This window comes from Bos grunniens, chromosome 13 (assembly GCF_055505025.1).
Source record: "Bos grunniens cultivar Pamir isolate PY7600 chromosome 13, Bosgru_T2T1.0, whole genome shotgun sequence".
Lineage (NCBI taxonomy): Eukaryota > Metazoa > Chordata > Mammalia > Artiodactyla > Bovidae > Bos > Bos grunniens.
The window spans coordinates 20,836,645-20,855,722 of NC_141177.1; the positions used below are offsets into that span (position 1 = coordinate 20,836,645).

Sequence of the window (19,078 nt, forward strand, 5' to 3'; positions counted from 1 at the left end):
GGCTTCTAGCTATAGTGTCTCTAAAAATTCCTAACTTCTATAAGCTATAGTAAAATATGCTAACTTTACAATATTTCTTAAATGTTTAACTTCTAACTATTTTAATTATTTCTAAGCCCTAAATTCAGTAAACTCCTTTGCCATAAACATTCTCCTCACAAATAGGCTTCAGATATCAATCCCTCCCATGGCCTCAAGCTACCGCCTATGTGCTCATCCTGGAACACTCTTTTGTAAAAGTCCTTGAACAAATGTCAATGATTAACTTTATGAATTATTTTCTGAGCACAGCCGCAGAAGGCTTTGTACCTTCTCATGCTCCTCTCAAGACCAATAAGCACCTTAATATTCCTTTTCAGTCAACTCAGCTGAGGAGAGGAAAAGACAAGTGAGAATTACAAGGCCTAACTCCTTCATCCCGGGATCCGTGCCTGCGGAATGAGGAGAGGGGGCTGGGGACCGTGCCTGCATTTTGTCAGTAATGCCTAACGCGGCTCCCGACATGAGGCCCAGTGGGTACAGGTGCCCAAGGACTCAGAGAAGATGAGGGCAGAGTTAGTTGCTGCAGTGCTTACTCCTGGACAAATGTCTCTTTGAGTAACAAAATACAAAAAAACTATAAGGGACTAAAAATAACTGCATGCATTTGCAGTTGGGGCAAATTATGGACAACACGACATAAAAAAAACCCTAAACCCATCTGCCACTTCTGAAAGGCTGAGAACCAAAACCGGGGGGCGGTGGTCGGGAGCAAACGCTGGGTACCGCACATACCCCCTGCACCAACACCACCAAAAGGGTGGGCAGACCATTTAAGCCCCCCTCCAGCCCAACCCCTGGACACACCCCCTACCCTCACCCCCTAGAAGGAACCAGAATGCCCCGCCTTGGGGAGGGAGCAAGGGAGCCTGTTACGTATTTTCGCTTCCCCCTGCTGTTAGCAGGGGCCCCAGTAGTCTTCCCTGAACTTATTGTCTGGCCTCTAGTCAATTTCTATTGACTAAGGAAGGCCAAGAACCCTGGTCAGTGTCATTAGGACTCAAGCTACCGGATAATAATCACAACAAAAACTATGACAATAGCTAAGGCTTGCGGAGCTCTGCCTAAATGTCAGGCCCAGCATTGCTATTTTTCACATCCAGCCCTTCACGAATCCTCATAGCCTTGTGTGGGGTGGGAATGAATACATCCATTTTACAAAGGGGGAAACTGAGGCTTGGAGTCTGAGGCGATGAGTCCAGAGTCTCACGGTGGGCATGGGGCCCAGGTATCCATGCTCCAGTTCTTTCTCTTGATCACTGGGCTGAAACGAGGATGGCTTGGACATGCTATGACCATTTTGTATCCCTCCATCTGTGAATGTCATGCTCCCACTTGTATAACCTGAAAAAGGCTACCTGGTCTCCGAGGCCTGAGGGATTGTGTGGCATCCTGATCTCTACCCTTACCCTTTTTTCTCCCCGTCCCCAAATGAAGGTATGAGGAATTTGTTCCCACCCCTTGGGTCTTTGGAGTCTGTTTTACTGATGAAAAAAAAATGAGGCACAGGGAGTTCCAGGTCTTAGTCCAGTGAGAGCAGCTCTTGTCTTGTGGAACCAAACACCTTATAAGCAAAAGCAGACAGTGAAGGAGGAAATGCACATTTATTGAGGACCTACTGTGTGCCAGATGTTTCCATACATGAACTTCATCTTTGACATGATTGGTTGATATGGTTGAACCTCAAATGTCAGAGGAGACTAAGGTTCAGAGAGGGTGATTATTGCCGAGGAACACACAGCGAGTGAGTCATGGAATCAGAATTCTCCCCCGTGTCTGATGTCCTGGTAAACAGTGAGCCGTGCTGCCCTCCCTTCATTTCAGACCATCACAGGAGCTACTCCTGCTTCCTGTGAGTCTGGCTGATGCCTCTAGGAGGCTGTGGCTTTGAACTCAGTTATCCATTCAAGCACATACCAGACTGTTCCTACAGCCTGTGTGTTGACAGTCACCCTCAGAGGGGCCCCCTTTTTATGTTATTTTGGTACAGCTCTTCTGGACTGGGTCACATTGTTACTATCTTTTGGGGAAACAGAGGCAGATAAGTCAAGGAATAGATTCAAGTTTGTTATTGGACAGCTAACAGCCAAGCTAGGAAGTTACATTTGTGTTACAGCAGAAAGGGGATGGCTTTGGGCACATATTGCCCTGGTTCAAATCCTATGACCCTGGGCAAGTCCCTCCAATCCTTTGAACCTCAGTTTCCTCATCTGTAAAATGGGGAGTTAGTATCTACCTCGCAGGGCTGTGGGGATAATGTCTAAGGAGGGGGTTTATGTTCAGTTCATAAGCTCATGTGTTTACATGTTTTTTTTTTTTTTTTTAAAGTTAAAAAAGTTAAAAAAATGTACTATCTGTTTGGCTGTGCCGAGTCTTAGTTGCGTCATGTGGGATCTTTTGTTGCAGTGTGTGGACTCTGGCTGTGGCGCACAGGCTCCAGATTGTGCAGGTCGGTAGTTGCAGTTCTTGAGCTTAGTTGCTCTGTGCATGTGGGATCTTGGTTCCTAGACCAGGGATCAAACCCGTGTTTCCTGCATTGGAAGGTGGATTATTAAGTCCCTACATGGTTTTCTTTTTAAATACATAATCCCTTTATTTTTTCATTTATTGTATTTTGGTTGCATCTTACCACATGGCATGTGGGATGGTTCCCTGACCAGGGATTGAACCCAGGCCTCCATAATGGCAGCATTGAATCCTAACCACTAGGCCACCAGGAAACTTCCCCTACATGTTCCCCCTCCCCCGCCCCCTAATGTATGTAGAGTTTAATATTTCAAGTATCATTTTGCTGAATAACAGAACTGTCCTCATTTCCCCCTGGCATTTTATTTCTGTTCCAGGGGCTTTATTGGTGCCAGGGCATCTGAAGGAGGCTGCCCTGTCCTTGTTTTGACTGGAAATGTAGAGACAGCCACACCCCATTTAGTCCCTTGATGCCTAAATGCTGTGCTTTCCTTTCTTCCTAAAAGCCCCTTGGAGTTAACTTTTTAAATTATATTTTCTCTTTTATTTTTAATCGGAGGATAATCGCTTTACAGTATTGTGCTAGTTTCTGCCATAAAACAACACGAATCAACCACTGGTATACTTAACGTCCCCTCTGTCTTGAACCTCCCTCCCACCCCCACCCCATTCCTTCCCTCTTATTTGTCTGCACTGGGTCTTGGTTGAAGCCTGGGGGAACTTTCATTGCCAGGTATGGGCTCAGTCGTTGCTGCAGGCAGGCTTAGTTGCTCCAAGGTATGTGGGATCTTAGTTCCCTGACTAGGGGTTAAACCTTCATTCCCTGCATTAGCAGGTGGATTCTTAACCACTGGAACATCAGGGAAATTCCATCCCTTTAAATTTAGCCTTTACTTTTTACTCTTTTGCTGGACACCCAAAAGTGTCCTGTGTCGCGATTCCTTGGGCCTTGGGCAGGACCTTAGCCCATCTGTCTGGACTATGACCTTCCAGTTGACCTTCTCTCCTTGGGGTCCAGCCATCTTTCCTGGCTCTGGAAGGGAATAGGGGCACAGACTCTGCCCATTCTGGAATCCCCCACTTCGACCTGGGGTTTCTGCTGGCCCTCCTCTCACGCCAAGGTTTGCCTGGGGAGAAACAGGAGACACTTCTCAGAACCCACGACAATTATGTGCTCTTCAGTTTCTCTTGGACTCTCACACACTCCACCAACAGGGAGATTTTCTAGTCCTGGGAGCAAGAAACCTTGCTTCAATTAGCCATATGCATACTATTCTTAATGGATACCATTAGACTATACATTAGACTATGCTATAACATAGTCATATACATGTTATTCTCCTATGTCCCACATTTTGAAAATGAAAAACTCAGGCTTAAAAAATAATTAACCTACAGTAAAATTGACTTTTTGGGGGGGGTGTATAATTCAATGAGTTTTAACACATGAATAGTTCTATGTAGCCACAATAATAATCAGGTTACTACAGAACATGTCCATCACCCCCAAAATACCCTCATGCCGCCCTTTCAGAGTCACTCCTTCCCTTCTCCCGACTCCCTCCTGCCCCTGCAACTGGCAACCACTCATCCGTTCTTTGTCACTGACGCTTTGTCAGAGACCCAGGCTTCGCAGACTCAAAAGCCTTCTCTCAGCTTCTGCTGCAGTTGCCCTTCCTGGAAGTACCGGTGTGGCTGGTTTCCCTGCCCCGAGCAGGACAAGGGTCATGAGGCATCAAGAAGTGTGGACAGACACCCAGCTAACATTTCAAGACAGTGTTTTCCGCTTTGGTGACGTCAGTGCCTCCTGTTGTGTTTCTCACAAACTGGAGATTGTGCCCTTTTCATCCTACATATCAGACTGTGATTGTGTTGGGGAGTCTTTGCTGGCATTGTTTTGTGAATCAAGAGATCCCTTTTTAAAGGGCAGAGTTCATTTTATTTTTCAATTGTGCAAGGTCTGCTCTCCAGAACTTGAGAGTGGGATGCTAGCTCTGTCCCCTGGGAGCCAGAACTCTGTATGGAAGCGAGAGGAAGTCGTTACAAGCATAGGCGGGCAGGGTCTGGAGCAAGCATCTGAGTATTTGGGGCTGAATATCTGCTTCAATTACCCCCTACCCCAGACCCCGGTATCATATTAGAGGTCCATTGTGCACCAAGCTCCTCCAGGAGAAAACATGATGAGTCCACAGCTCTGTGAACCTTAAAACAAAACAAAACAAAACCCAGAATTTAAGAAACCCGAGGAGGGCTCTTGAGAAAGGCACTCCTGGCAGGGGTCAGAAGAAAGGTGGACAAAAGCCACTTTCACCGAGGGACCAGGCAATCTCGCTGGAGGATGAGGCCCAGCCCTCCCGTGTTTGCTCTCTGAATCACAAGCAGGAAAATCCCGTAAACTCAAGGCTGTCAAGGGGAATCTTTTGTGTGAACGTGGGCGTTTAGGGTTGCAAATCCCCAGTGAAGCATTTTGGATTAGGGAGTCTGAGTTGAAAGATGGAGACGTGAGTATCGCTTGCCCTATTCTCATCTCTGAGCTGTTGACACCTCCTTGTTTGAGCTTGTCAGTCAAGCTGAATGAATATTTCATCATTTTCCCCTCAAGCTGAATGAATATTTCATCATTTTCCCCTAAGTGTAGGGTGTGTGTAGGTGGGTGCAGGAATGTTGGGAGGGAAGACTGAAGTGGGGGATCCACAGTGGTCAAAGATGTGGGCTCTGGAGTCTGGCTGCTTGAGTGCAGTTGGCTTGGTCATTTCCTGGCTGTGTAAGGAGAGCAGTTTTGAATAAGATAGCAGTTTTGAACTTCATGGGGTTTCTGTGAGGATTTGATGAGATGCTGGATGCAAGCTCTGAGCACCAAGCTTGGCATATGCTGAGTCCTTAAATGTGTGTGTTACTGCTATTAATTGTGTGTATGTTATTTCCTCTTTATTTCTCAGTATGCTCTTCCTTGCCTTGGGTGGAGGAGGACAGGAATCTATATTTAAGAACCGAGGGACTTCTCTGGTGGTCCCAGTGGCTAAGACTCCGAGCTCCCGATGCAGGGGGCCCACGTTCAAGCCCTGATTAAGGAACTAGGTCCCACATGCCATAACTAAGAGTTCTCACATTGCAACTAAAAAAAAAAAAAAAAGAATTGAATAGTCATTAATCAACTTATTAACAACAAATTAAATGACTTTTAATTAGCACTTTCCGTGGACCTAGCACGTGTTAATCGTACTGCAACTGCTTTTGTGTATTCCTGCAAATATCCTGCAGGGTAAATAGTTTTTATTTTCAAAATAAAAATTTTTGGTTAAACTATAACATAAATGGGAAAAACGCACATAAGTGAATAGCTCAATGAACTTTCACAAACTGAATGCCTTCCCTGTAAATCAGCACCCAGATCAAGAAACAGAATGGCATCAGCCCTGCAGAGCCCCTCCCTCTACTTCTAGTCACCAAGCATCTCCCCAAGGATAACACCAACTTGACTGCTGACTACATGGATTAGGTCTGCTGTGTGGTAGCTTCACATAGATGGGAGATCCGTGTTTTGGAGCCTGGCTTTATTAGGTGTGTGAGATCCATCCATGCAGTTGAGTGAGTGCAGGTAATTCTCTTTACTGTAGAGGATTCTGCTGGTGACCTTCCCACAAGCTAATTATCTATCCACTGTATTTATCCTTTTTTTGGATGTGCACTTAGGGAGTTTTCACTTTGGGGCTCTTATGACTATGGCTGCCACGAGCAATCTTGGACAGATCTTGTGGGATCCACAGACACGTATTTCTGTACTTAGGGGCGGGATTTTGGGTCAGAGGGAGGAATATGCTGCCCTTTTGGAGATGCTGCCACCTAGTTTTATGAAGTGGAGTTATGACTCACCTCCCTCCAGCCGTGTGCTGGCTCCTGTTGCTCCACGTCCTGCAAGATTTCTATCCCCTTTCTGCAGGGGAGGAAGACCAAAAGGTTACGTGCCTTGTCCCTGACATAGCCAGGGAGTCCTAAGACCAGGACTTACCCAGCATCTAACCACGAGTAAATGTGCCAGGCCGACGCTGGGGGCGGGTACGGGGTGTGTGGTCACTGGCTGCCCTGATGCACATGTCCATATGCTCACGGAACTTCATATTGGGTTGAATTGAACTTGAACGCAGATCTTTTTGGTGCAATGTTTCTACTTTACCACTCTATCACCATTCTTCACTCCCTTGGAATCCAGCAGAGCGGTTGGCACATATTAGATGCTCAATAAAGTGAAAGTGTTAGTCGCTCAGTCATGTCCAACTCTTTGCAACCCCATGGACTATAGCCCTCCAGGCTCCTCTCTCCATGGAATTCTCCAGGCAAGAATACTGGAGTGGGTTGATGTTTCCTTCTCCAGGGGATCTTCCCAACCCAGGGATCAAATCCAGGTCTCCTGCATTGTGGGCAGACTCTTTACCATCTGAGCCACCAGAGAACCCAGGTGCTTAATAAACATGGGTTCAATGGATGAGAGGATGAGAAACCTCAACAGGACCCTCCCTGCACTGTTGAGCAGATCTGTGGATGGGGGCTACTGGCTGCCAATTACAGGATAAGAAACGATGTTTTCTGTGTCATTTCTGGGCTGATGAGCAAACCCAGGCATATCCAGTCTCAGGATGGATCTTCATCAGGTCTGACTTTTGGAACCCAAACCTCAGGACCTAGACAGAAGGTCTTTTGCACTCTTCAGAGCTAGAATTTATTATGGAAGAGGACAGGATGTCCATAGAACCTGTGGTACAAGTTTTTGGAGCATCAGAAGTCCCACCATAAGGGAGACTTAAGGTCTCCAAGTGTGTTATTTCCCTCTAATGGATCAGTGGCTGCTGAAGGGTGCTCAAGTCTGGTTCATGGAAGGTTGGCTGGACTCAAAGTTGGTTGAGTTTGTGAGCAATATCCTGTTCTGTAAGGAGAAGAGGCAGAATCAGTCACCAGGTGTCTGCCCCCAAATCCCCAGCTCCACACTGAAGGGGTCTCTCATCCTTTCATGATGACCAAGGCCCAGTGCTGGGAACATTTGCACTGAAACTCTTCAAACGATATCTAATCACTTCTTGTGTCTTCCATTCACAGTGAGTTCCCTGATGGCAGGAATTTTATCTGTTTGTCTGCAACTGGGGCTCAGGTGAGCTCAGGTAGGGGGGTCAGTGCTCCCTAAAGGATTGAGCGGAGATCTTGGGGGAAGCTCTGGTGACCTGGAGGTTTGATGGGGTACAGCCTGATTGGTAGGGGTGCCCTCCACTGTCCCACCTTACTTGGGGACAGTGATGGTCATGGTCACACATTCACCTCCGAGTGTCCTCAGAGCACATGCAGGCACCCCTCAGAAGGCCTCCATGGGAGCTGAAGCAGGGACAGCTCTCTTGTCCATTTGCCCATCTTCAGTCCTCCCCACCAAATGGACACAGATGCTCACTTACCCATGAGACTTTTCAACAGTTTCACATCCAGCTGCCTGAGTATCTCGTCAATCAGAGGACATACCTGGGCCACCAGGACAGAAAGAAGGGTCAGACCAGGGACTGGAAGAAGAAAACTGGAAGGCTTGTGGCTGGGAGCCATGGGATTTCAACAAGGAATCATGGCAAGAGTGGCTCTCCTGTATTGAGTGCCAACTATTTGCCAGGAGCCATGCACCACACTACTCTGCTTTGTCCCCCTGAATCTCTGTGACTTTCTGTGAAATAGAGAGTGTGATGGCTCCCATGCTACAGATGGGGAAACTGAGGTCCAGGGAGGCTAAGTCACTTGCCTAAAGACACAGCCAGTAGATGGCAAAACTGAACATTTTAATGGAGATTTCCCAGGTTCTAAAGACCCATTTCTCCAATGAAATGCCAATATATATGCCCTGACCCACAGACTCAGGGATGCCCAAGGTGAAAACCCTTTTTCTCAAACTTACCTGACTTTCTATCAGATGTGGGATAACTTTTTCCAGGTTATCTCTGAAGTTGCGGAGAAAAGGATTCACCTTTGGTGGGATAGCTCTAGAAAGAGAGGTGGGTGTATTGCACAGATAAATACAGGAAACACCAATGGCAAGGGCTGTGTGTGGAGGGCATCTCACAGCCATTGACTCCTCAGCCAGCTCTACACGAGAGCTGTCACTGTAAGCAGTAATCGAAGGGCGAAATGATATGCCTTGCCCAAGGTCACACAGCTAGTTAAGTGCTGATTAGATTAGAACCAGGTCAGTAGCCACACCCCACAGTCCTTTTTGTGGATGTCTGACATGATCTAGGCATTCAGTGAATATCTGATGAATAAATGAACTGACATACACTGAGGACCTAGTTGCTTTCAGCCATCTGGAATTATGGAGAGAAATCAGACATAGATCTTGCCCTTGAGGGACTCACTAGTCTGTTGGGATTCACTCACTTGGTCAGCCAGCTTACAGATCTTCATTTAGATCTGTTTTTTTCTATCTTGCTCACTACTGTATCCCTAGCAGTAAGCGCACCGTGCCTAGCACATAGTAGGCTCTCATCAAGTATCTGTCGACTGGCTGAGTGATGAGGAGGAGCTTTAAAGGAGAAGGGAGGGGCGTGTAGGCCTAAGGATGAAAATATATCATGCTGATGGAGGGAGTCCTGAGAGGCTCGAGGGCACAGGGCCGCAGAGTGGGGCACGGGACAGGACAGGCAGGGCCTTGAGTGACAGCCAGGAGTTTGCTCTCTATCCAGAGGGTGTTGGAGAACCGCTGGAGAGTTTGAAGCAGAGGTGGGGGGAACAAGACCAGATTTCTGGGCTGGGGGAGAATGAAGACCAGAAAATCTCCCTGCTGCAGGGGGAGAACGGAGTGAAGGCAGTGAGGTCTGAGTCAGGGAAAGCCGGAGGAGGTTCAGAAAGTGGACTATGAGCCCGGCCAGTGGGTGTGAGGATGGAAAGAGAGGGAGCAGGTGAGGGTTGCCAGGAGGTCACTGATGGGACCTGGTGAAGATGGCCTGTGGGGAGGGGGAGGAAGAGTCTGGCTTCTGGGAGGGTGGCAGGGCCATCCCCAGGATGGGAATGCAGGAGGAGGAAGAGATCTGGGGGAAAGCATGAGGTCGGTCTAGGGCTTTCCCAGGAGCTGGTGGAGATGTGCGACCGAAGCCAGTGCCGGTCCGGAAGGGGCCCAGCCCTGGGAAGGGGTAGCTGGGATCTTACTCAGTGAGGAAGGTCGTGTGGACACTCCTGGGCTCCACGTGGCATTTGCCTATCACCAGATCCCTCCGGCCAAACTCATCTTTCTCCAGCCAGAACTCCACAGAGAGGTTCATGCGTTCGTGTGTCTTTATGATATGGTTATTGAAGGGCCTGGGGATGAGACAGCAGAGGAGAGGGAAGGGCAGGAGACAGAAAAAGAGTAGAAGGAGGAGAAAGCAGCCAATATGGAGAGTGGCTGTTTTGCCAAACCAGCCCAGTGGGGCTCCACGGTGCCTGGATGTTAAATTCTGTTGTCAGTGATTAAGGAGAAAAATGTTATTAGCCTGAGTGGCTTCCAAAGATCCTTTTAAATAGACTAGATTAGGGGGCCTTTGGGCTTCCCTGGTTGCTCAGATGGTAAAATAATCTGCCCGCAAGCCAAGAGACCCAGGTTCAATTCCTACGTTGGGAAGATCCCCTGGAGAAAGGAATGGCAACCCACTCCATTATTCTTGCCTGGGAAATCCCATGGACGGAGGAGCCTGGCAGGCTACAGTCTATGGGGTGGCAAAGAGTCAGACATGACTGAGTGACTAACACTTTCTGGGAGGGGGCTTTGGAAATTAAAAAATGGAGATTTAATTTTATTATAAAAATCTTTATCATTTAGTGGAGCCCTCCATTTCCTTGGGAGCAGCAAATGTTAAAGGACAGTTTAAACAGGCAGAGGGAAGGGTGATGAGATCATTAAAGTGTTTCTCTTTTTAAAGATCGTTATAGGGAACTCACATAGGTTTAAATGAGCAAATGACCTGTCTCCACTTATCACTGATCGCCATCCACATTTCAGCTGAAGAAACCAAGGCTCAGAGAGGTGAAGTGACTTGCTTGAGGTTACATAGCAAGTGAGTTTGGAAACCAGGATTTGAAACCAGGTTGGGGCAGAAAGATCTGGGTTCCCCAAATGGCCAAAATCTGCCTGCCCCCACTCCCGGCTTCCCAATGAAGAGGAACAGTGCCCTTTAGACCCTGCTTCTGAATGACTCACAGTCTCAAGTCAATGTCAAATCCAAGTGAGATGTTTGCTGTGAACCACTCCTTATGGAAAGACATCCGGATCCCACCATAGTCCAGCTGAGCGTTGGTAATGTTGGCACTACACAAGGAAGGAGAAAAAGGCCCCCACCAATGCTGAAGGACCTCAGACCTCAAGACCTCGGGTTGACAGACAAGGCTGGCAGTTGGGTTTGGAGTCAGATCCTTTTACAGATGTTCTGCTGGCAAGAGCTCCCGGTAGGAGTCCTGGGCTGCAAGCTGACCCCAAGCACCCCTAACAGCTCCATACAGCTGTCTCGTGAAACCCACAGCCAACTGCAGACCCAGCCACTGGGCTTGTTCTCAGAGCCAGCCTAATACTCTCAGAGGATGACTGTTAAAGGAATGAATGAAGGGAAGCGATTGTGGCCTCATACATCAAGGTGATGAGCACTGGCACTCATTAAAATGGAGGGAATAAGGCATTCAGATCACAGAGAAGGCAGGTCAAGGGCACAGAAGGTGTTACAGCTGAGTAGCTTTGAAACCTGCATCCATTGAGAGGAAGGAGGGAAAGTGAAGGTGAAAGACAGGCCCAGTTCTGTGAGACTGATTATACCAACGGCTATGCAGTTGTTTAACCAGTGGCTATGCAGTGGCTATGAGTGCAGTGGGGAAAGCCCCTAACAACTCCAGGATGCAGCGGTCATTATGCCCATTTCACTGATGGGACTCAAGGCTGAAGCTCGGGAAGCTCAAATGCCTTGCCCAGGGTCACACAGCTTTCAAGCAATAAAGTGGGGTTCGAATGTCTGACTCTAGCCCTGGGTTCCTATGGCACCCCAGATGTTATCCGGGCTGTGCTCTGGGTACCTATGTCTCATAGATGAGATCAGAGTGGTCCAAAAATTTCCCCAAAGTTGGTGGCAGCGCCAGGATGTAAGTGAGGACACTTTTGCTCCCGAAACCTCTACCTTTAATGACTATGCTGTGCTGCCTTCCCCAGTGACGCCCCAACTCATCTTCCCTCCTTCCTTCTTCATAGGGCTTGCACCTCCAGGCCTCAGCTCTGCCCTCTGACCCAGAGCCTTTTAAGGAATCCCAGGGCCAGGGATGGTGTTCAGGATCTCACCTGCCTTCTTGATGGTGATGAAGGCTCATGCTGCCGATTAGCCAGCCCACCATCCCCGGGGCCATCTTCCCAGAGGCATTCAGACTGTCCAGGAGGTGAATGTTCTGGATTCGGCCCTCTGTATTGTGCTTCATGAGGCCCTGGGCAATAACTGGAAATGGACATGGGACAGTGACATTGCACGATGTCCTGGCAAAAGTTGGGGGGCGGGTGTTGGAGCCAGGAGGCCCAGGTTGCTGGCTGCAGCACCCACTTCTTGCCGAGTGACTGCTGGGGGCTTCCCTGGTGGCTCAGATGGTAAAGAAATCTGCCTGAAATGCAGGAGACCAAACGTTTGATCTCTGGAGGAAGACCCCCTGGAGCAGGAAATGCAACCCACTCCAGCACCCAGTGCTCTTGCCTGGAGAATTCCATGGACAGAGGAGCCTGGCAGGCTACAGTCCATGGGTCACAAAGAGTCCCTGGTTTCACGGAAGACTCTTACCCAACTTTATAAAAAGGTAATTATGAAAGTAAATGGGAAAAGAAGATGCAAAATTCATTTTATGAGCCTAGTATGACTTGCTTCAAGAACAGTACAAGACTGATGACCTAGAAGGGTGGGGTGGACTGGTGTGAGGGAGGCTCAAGAGGGAAGGAGCACACGTATACTTATAGCTGATTCACGTTGTCGTATAGCAGAAACCAACACAACACTGCAAAGCAATTATCCTCCAATTAAAAATAAAAAATTAGAAAAAAAGAACAGTACAAGGGAAGTTATGTATCAGTTTTATATATATATGAAAAATTTGCTAAGATGCTAAATAAATGACTAGCTAACAAATCTAATAGTTCAGTTCAGTTCAGTTGCTCAGTCGTGTCCATCTCTTTGCGACCCCATGAATCACAGCACGCCAGGTCTCCCTGTCCATCACCAACTCCCAGAGTTCACTCAGACTCACGTCCATCGAGTCAGTGATGCCATCCAGCCATCTCATCCTCTGTCGTCCCCTTCTCCTCTTGCCCCCAATCCCTCCCAGCATCAGAGTCCTTTCCAATGAGTCAACTCTTCGCATGAGGTGGCCAAAGTACTGGAGTTTCAGCTTTAGCATCATTCCTTCCAAAGAAATCCCAGGACTGATCTCCTTCAGAATGGACTGGCTGGATCTCCTTGCAGTCCAAGGGACTCTCAAGAGTCTTCTCCAACACCACAGTTCAAAAGCATCAATTCTTCAGAGCTCAGCCTTCTTCACAGTCCAACTCTCACATCCATACATGACCACTGGAAAAACCATAGCCTTGACTAGACGAACCTTTGTTGGCCAAGTAATGTCTCTGCTTTTGAATATGCTATCTAGGTTGGTCATAACTTTTCTTCCAAGGAGTAAGAATCTTTTAATTTCACGGCTTCAATCACCATCTGCAGTGATTTTGGAGGCCCCCAAAATAAAGTCTGACACTGTTTCCACTGTTTCCCCATCTATTTCCCATGAAGTGATAGGACCAGATGCCATGATCTTTGTTTTCTGAATGTTGAGCTTTAAGCCAACTTTTTCACTCTCCTCTTTCACTTTCATCAAGAGGCTTTTGAGTTCCTCTTCACTTTCTGCCATAAGGGTGGTGTCATCTGCATATCTGAGGTTATTGATATTTCTCCCGGCAATCTTGATTCCAGCTTGTGTTTCTTCCAGTCCAGCGTTTCTCATGATGTACTCTGCATATAAGTTAAATAAGCAGGGTGACAATATACAGCCTTGACATACTCCTTTTCCTATTTGGAACCAGTCTGTTGTTCCATGTCCAGTTCTAACTGTTGCTTCCTGACCTGCATATAGGTTTCTTAAGAGGCAGGTCAGGTGGTCTGGTATTCCCATCTCTTTAAGAATTTTCCACAGTTTCTTGTGATTCATACCGTCAAAGGCTTTGGTGAACTAAAATGAATTGGAATGGGTGAATTTAACTCAGATGACCATTATATCTACTACTGTGGGCAGGAATCCCTTAGAAGAGATGGAGTAGCCATCATGGTCAACAAAAGAGTCTGAAATGCAGTACTTGAATGCAATCTCAAAAATGACAGAATGATCTCTGTTCATTTCCAAGGCAAACCATTCAATATCACAGTAATCCAAGTCTATGCCCCAACCAGTAATGCTGAAGAAGCTGAAGTTGAACGGTGCTATGAAGACCTACAAGACCTTTTAGAACTAACATCCAAAAAAGATATCCTTTTCATTATAGGGGACTGGAATGCAAAAGTAGGAAGTCAAGAAACACCTGGAGTAACAGGCAAATTTGGCCTTGGAATACGGAATGAAGCAGGGCAAAGGCTAATAGAGTTTTGCCAAGAGAATGCACTGGTCATAGCAAACACCCTCTTCCAACACACAAGAGAAGACTCTACACATGGACATCACCAGATGGTCAACACTGAAATCAGATTGATTATATTCTTTGCAGCCAAAGATGGAGAAGCTCTATACAGTCAACAAAAACAAAACCGGGAGCTGACTGTGACTCAGCTCCTTATTGCCAAATTCAGACTGAAATTGAAGAAAGTAGGGAAAACCACTAGACCATTCAGGTATGACCTAAATCAAATCCCTTATGATTATACAGTGGAAGTGAGAAATAGATTTAAAGGACTAGATCTGATAGACAGAGTGCCTGATGAACTATGGATGGAGGTTTGTGACACTGTACAGGAGACAGGGATCAAGACCATGCCCATGGAAAAGAAATGCAAAAAAGCAAAATGGCTGTCTGAGGAGGCCTTACAAATAGCTGTGAAAAGAAGAGAAGCGAAAAGCAAAGGAGAAATATCTAATGCAGAGTTCCAAAGAATAGCAAGAAGAGATAAGAAAGCCTTCTTCAGTGATCAATGCAAAGAAATAGAGGAAAACAATAGAATGGGAAAGACCAGAGATCTCTTCAAGAAAATTAGAGATACCAAGGGAACATTTCATGCAAAGATGGGCTCGATAAAGGACAGAAATAGTATGGACCTAACAGAAGCAGAAGATATTAAGAAGAGGTGGCAAGAATACACAGAAGAACTACAGAAAAAAGATCTTCATGACCCAGATAATCACAATGGTATGATCACTCACCTAAAGCCAGACACCCTGGAATGTGAAGTCAAATGGGTCTTAGAAAGCATCACTACGAACAAAGCTAGTGGAGGTGATGAAATTCCAGTTGAGCTCTTTCAAATCCTCAAAGATGATGCTGTGAAAGTGCTGCACTCAATATGCCAGCAAATTTGGAAGACTCAGCAGTGGCCACAGGACTGGAAAAGGTCAGTTTTCATTCCAGTCCCAAAGAAAGGCAATGCCAAAGAATGCTCAAACTACCGCACAGTTTAACTCATCTCACACGCTAGTAAAGTAACGCTCAAAATTCTCCAAGCCAGGCTTCAGCAATACGTGAACCGTGAACTTCCAGATATTCAAGCTGGTTTTAGAAAAGGCAGAGGAACTAGAGATCAAATTGCCAACATCCGCTGGATCATCAAAAAAGCATGAGAGTTCCAGAAAAACCTAATAGTACATTATAAAAATATGACATGACATTACAAAATATAAATTTTGGTTTGCTACGTTATAGATACATTATAGTATACTACAAAAATACATTATAAAATAGTAGCTTGGAAAGATATAATTATAGTACATTATAAAATATAATATTTATTTTAGAAATGGTAGGATGGGTTTAACATAAGAAAATCTGTTAATATAATTTATCATATTAACATAATAGATATAAGTTTTAGTATGGTAATTTTTAGATGCAGAAAAGCACTTGTTAAAGGCTAATATGGATTTATGATTAAGAAAAATTTAGGAAACTAGGAATATAAGGGGACTTCTTTAACAAAATAAAAACTATATTCCAAAAACCTACAGAAAATATACTTAGTGAAGAATTCTAGATATATTCCCACCCCTATAGGAGACCTTGGCTCTACTGCAAAATAAGAAAAAGGCATAAGAACTATAAGGTTTAGAAGAAAATAGGAAAGACTGTCACTATTTGCAGATGATGTAATACTCTAGACAGAAAATTGAACAGAATAAATAAGACAAATTATTAGAACTAATAAACCATAAGACTTTGGGGTAGCAGATTAATTTTCAGAAATCAACAACTTTCCTCTCATCTGTACCAGCAATACCAACTAGAAAACATAATAGAAAATCAGGCAGTATTTACTGAGGCAACAAAACTCACAAAATCTCTAGGAATCAATTTTACAAAGCATGCTCAAAGCATTTACTGAACTTTAAAATTCTATTAAGGGTTATAAAATAAAATCTGAATAAATGAAAAGTTATACTAAGTTTGCAATTGGATAATGTAATATTGCAAAAATATCATTAAATTCATAAACAAATTCAATGAAATCCTAATTAAATTTCCAGAAGATTATTTTTTCTTTTTCAATGAACTAAACCCAGTCTAAAATTCATTTGGAAGAAGAAAGTTCTATCAGATGAAATGGCATTTTACGAAGATGTAGTGTTTAAAATACTATGTTCTTGGTACGGAAACAGTTACACAGAAACAGAACACAGAACTCAAAAAGGAATCCACGTGTTTGGAAACTTAATCATTTAGTAGATGAGTTGAGAAAATGGACTCATATGGAGAGAAGTGAAGTTGAATCTCTAACTTACGTATATAAATATACATAAAGACAGCCTCCAAAGAAATTAAAATCTTACATGTAAGTTTGAAAATATTCCTATTCAATGAAGCATCTACAAACAAAGTTAACAGGTGACAGTTTGGGAGAAATGTTAGCAGTACTTAGACTGAGAAGGGACTAACGTCAAATAAATTAACATCTCCTCAAATGAAAGAGAATTAAAAAAATGGAAAGCAAATAGAAAAATGGGCAAAGGGTAAGAAAAGGGAATTCAAAGAAGTCAAAATGGCTAAAGAAATTAAGATGTGATGCTCAGGACCTCCGTGGTGGCCCAGTGGTTAAGAATTCACTGGCTAAGGACCCATATACTGCAGGGTGACTAAGCCCATGCACCCCAACTGCTGAGTCCACGCTCCAGAACCCAGGAGCTGCAACTACCGAGCTGACATGCTGCATCTACGGCAGTCTGCACGCCTAGAGCCTGTGCTCTGCAGCAAGAGAAGCCAGGCAATGAGAAGCCCGTGCACGGCGACGAGGAGCAGCCCCTACATGTGGAAACTAGAGAAAGCAACGGAGACCCAGTGCAGTCATAAATAAATAAATAAAGTTAAAAAAGGATATGATGCTCAAAGTTCCTACTAATCAGGTAGTTAAGCTACAACAATTAGATATTGCTCACAACAAAACAAAACAGACTAGCAGACATTTAGAAAGATGACATTATGTACTGAATTGCGTTACCCCTCCCCAAATGAACATATTGAAGCCTCAGACTCCAATTTGACTGTTTGGAGATGAAGGCTTGAGGGAGGAGTTAAGCTTAAACCAGGTCTTAAGGGTCTTATAAGGACACCAGTCCCATTGGATTAAGGTGGGGCCTTAATCCAATGGGACTGGTGTCCTTATAAGAAGAAGGAGAGACACCAGAGTACACTCACTCACTCACTCTCTGTGTGCACACAGAGCAAAGGCTCGGTGAAGACACAAGGTGGCTGTCTGCAAGCCAAGAAGAGACGTTTCACCAGAAACCAACCCTGGCAACTTGAACTTCCAGCCTCCAGAGATGTGAGACAATAAATATCTGTTGTTCAAGCACCCTGGTCTGTAGTATCTTGCTATGGCAGCCCAAGAGGACTGATTCAGTGTTGGGAAACGTGGGGACAGAGGTATGCTTGTTTGCTACTGGAAGGGGTGTAATCATTCTAGAGAGCAACCTAGCAGTCTTTAAATTCAGTTTGCATCCGCTTTAGAGCCCAGCCATCTCCCTTTCGGATATACCCCAGAAAAATTCTCCCACAGGTTCTAAAAGGAACACATATGAGAATGTTCATCACCGTGCAGTTCATAATAGCAGGGAGTTGGGGACAACTCAAGTGTTCATCCCTAGGGAAATGGACAAGTGGTGGTGAAGTGGATGAATTTCATGGACTTTTCTGCACTAACATGAAGCAACATATGTCAACAGCATAATGTCCAGAAAAAACAGTAAAAAAAAAAAAATGAAGTCTTATTTATTGGGTTGGCATCAACTTAATTAAGATGTCATGGAAGAACCTGAACAACCATTATGGCCAACCTATGTTTTACAAGGATATGGGCATTTCAAAACACATATATTAAACACACTGCATTGCCTGCCAAGGAAGAGGGGAATAATAAGAGGTTGAGGGGAAAATAACATAAAATAACACAAGAGGGGCCTTGCTATTGTGCCTGATAATGACAATGTGCTATGAATAGGCATATGATCAACTCAACCTCAATTTTTTGTACTTCGAGTCTACGAAAAAGAGAAAGAAAAGAGGGTAAGTGACTGATTCCAGCTCACCTAGCTGGGTAATGCTTTCCCACCCTCCCTGTGACAGCGGGCAGAGCATGAGGTTAGCTTACTTCTTGCCAGAGCCGATTTGCTGTCTGTGTGAGTCTTGGCCAGGCCAGGCTGGTGTGGCTTGTGTAGGGCTGAGGGCAAGGCCAGCAAGCCGAGGAGGACCAGGAGCCTCCAGACAGAATGCATCTTGGGTTCTGGGACCTGTGGGTATCAAGAAAGATCAGTTGATACACAGGTGGATGGCTGCAAGGGTGGCCACCGGGATGAATGGACTCATGGTTTTTGGTAGGAAGATGACACCAGAGTTAGCCCCCCAGCATGCTCTGGGGAGGTGTTGTGATGGGCTCTGGCAGCTGCCGCCGGGGCTTGCTCACATGGTGAGGGCAGCAGGTGGAACACTGGGGTGAGGCCAGGGATCCAGAGGGAGGCTTGGTTGCTTGGAGACACCCAGTAGAGCCCACTGTTGGGTCATCCAGCAGGGGTCCTCTCCAAGACTCTGCAAAGCCTGGATGTTGGTGACTCTTCAGTGAATAAATGAATGAATGAATGGGTGAGGATGGCTAATCTCAGGCTTCCCAATTGGGCTAGGATTTTCCTAAGGGCAGGATCATCTGTAATGTCTACCACCATGCTTGGTTGGTAGAAATTAAGTGCTGGTGATTGTTTATTGATGACTGAATGATTGAATACATGAAATAATGAGATACATGAATACATGAATAGTGGTTAGTCTCTGTTCAGTTCAGTTCAGTCACTCAATCGTGTATGACTCTTTGCGACTCCAGGGACTGCAGCA

The 19,078-nt window shown here is 45.5% G+C and overlaps 1 protein-coding gene across 1 annotated transcript; it reads right to left on the reverse strand.

Annotated features, from left to right (window-relative positions):
- Positions 1–4,143: 4,143 nt before the first annotated feature.
- On the reverse strand, positions 4,144–18,682 carry BPIFA3 (BPI fold containing family A member 3). The gene is given in 9 exon segments (XM_086331258.1): positions 4,144–4,209; positions 6,379–6,439; positions 7,779–7,823; positions 7,919–8,007; positions 8,429–8,513; positions 9,676–9,825; positions 10,703–10,810; positions 11,822–11,972; positions 18,345–18,682. Coding segments are annotated over 9 exon segments (879 nt in total). The 5' UTR covers positions 18,469–18,682.
- Between the last annotated feature and the right edge of the window lie 396 nt (positions 18,683–19,078).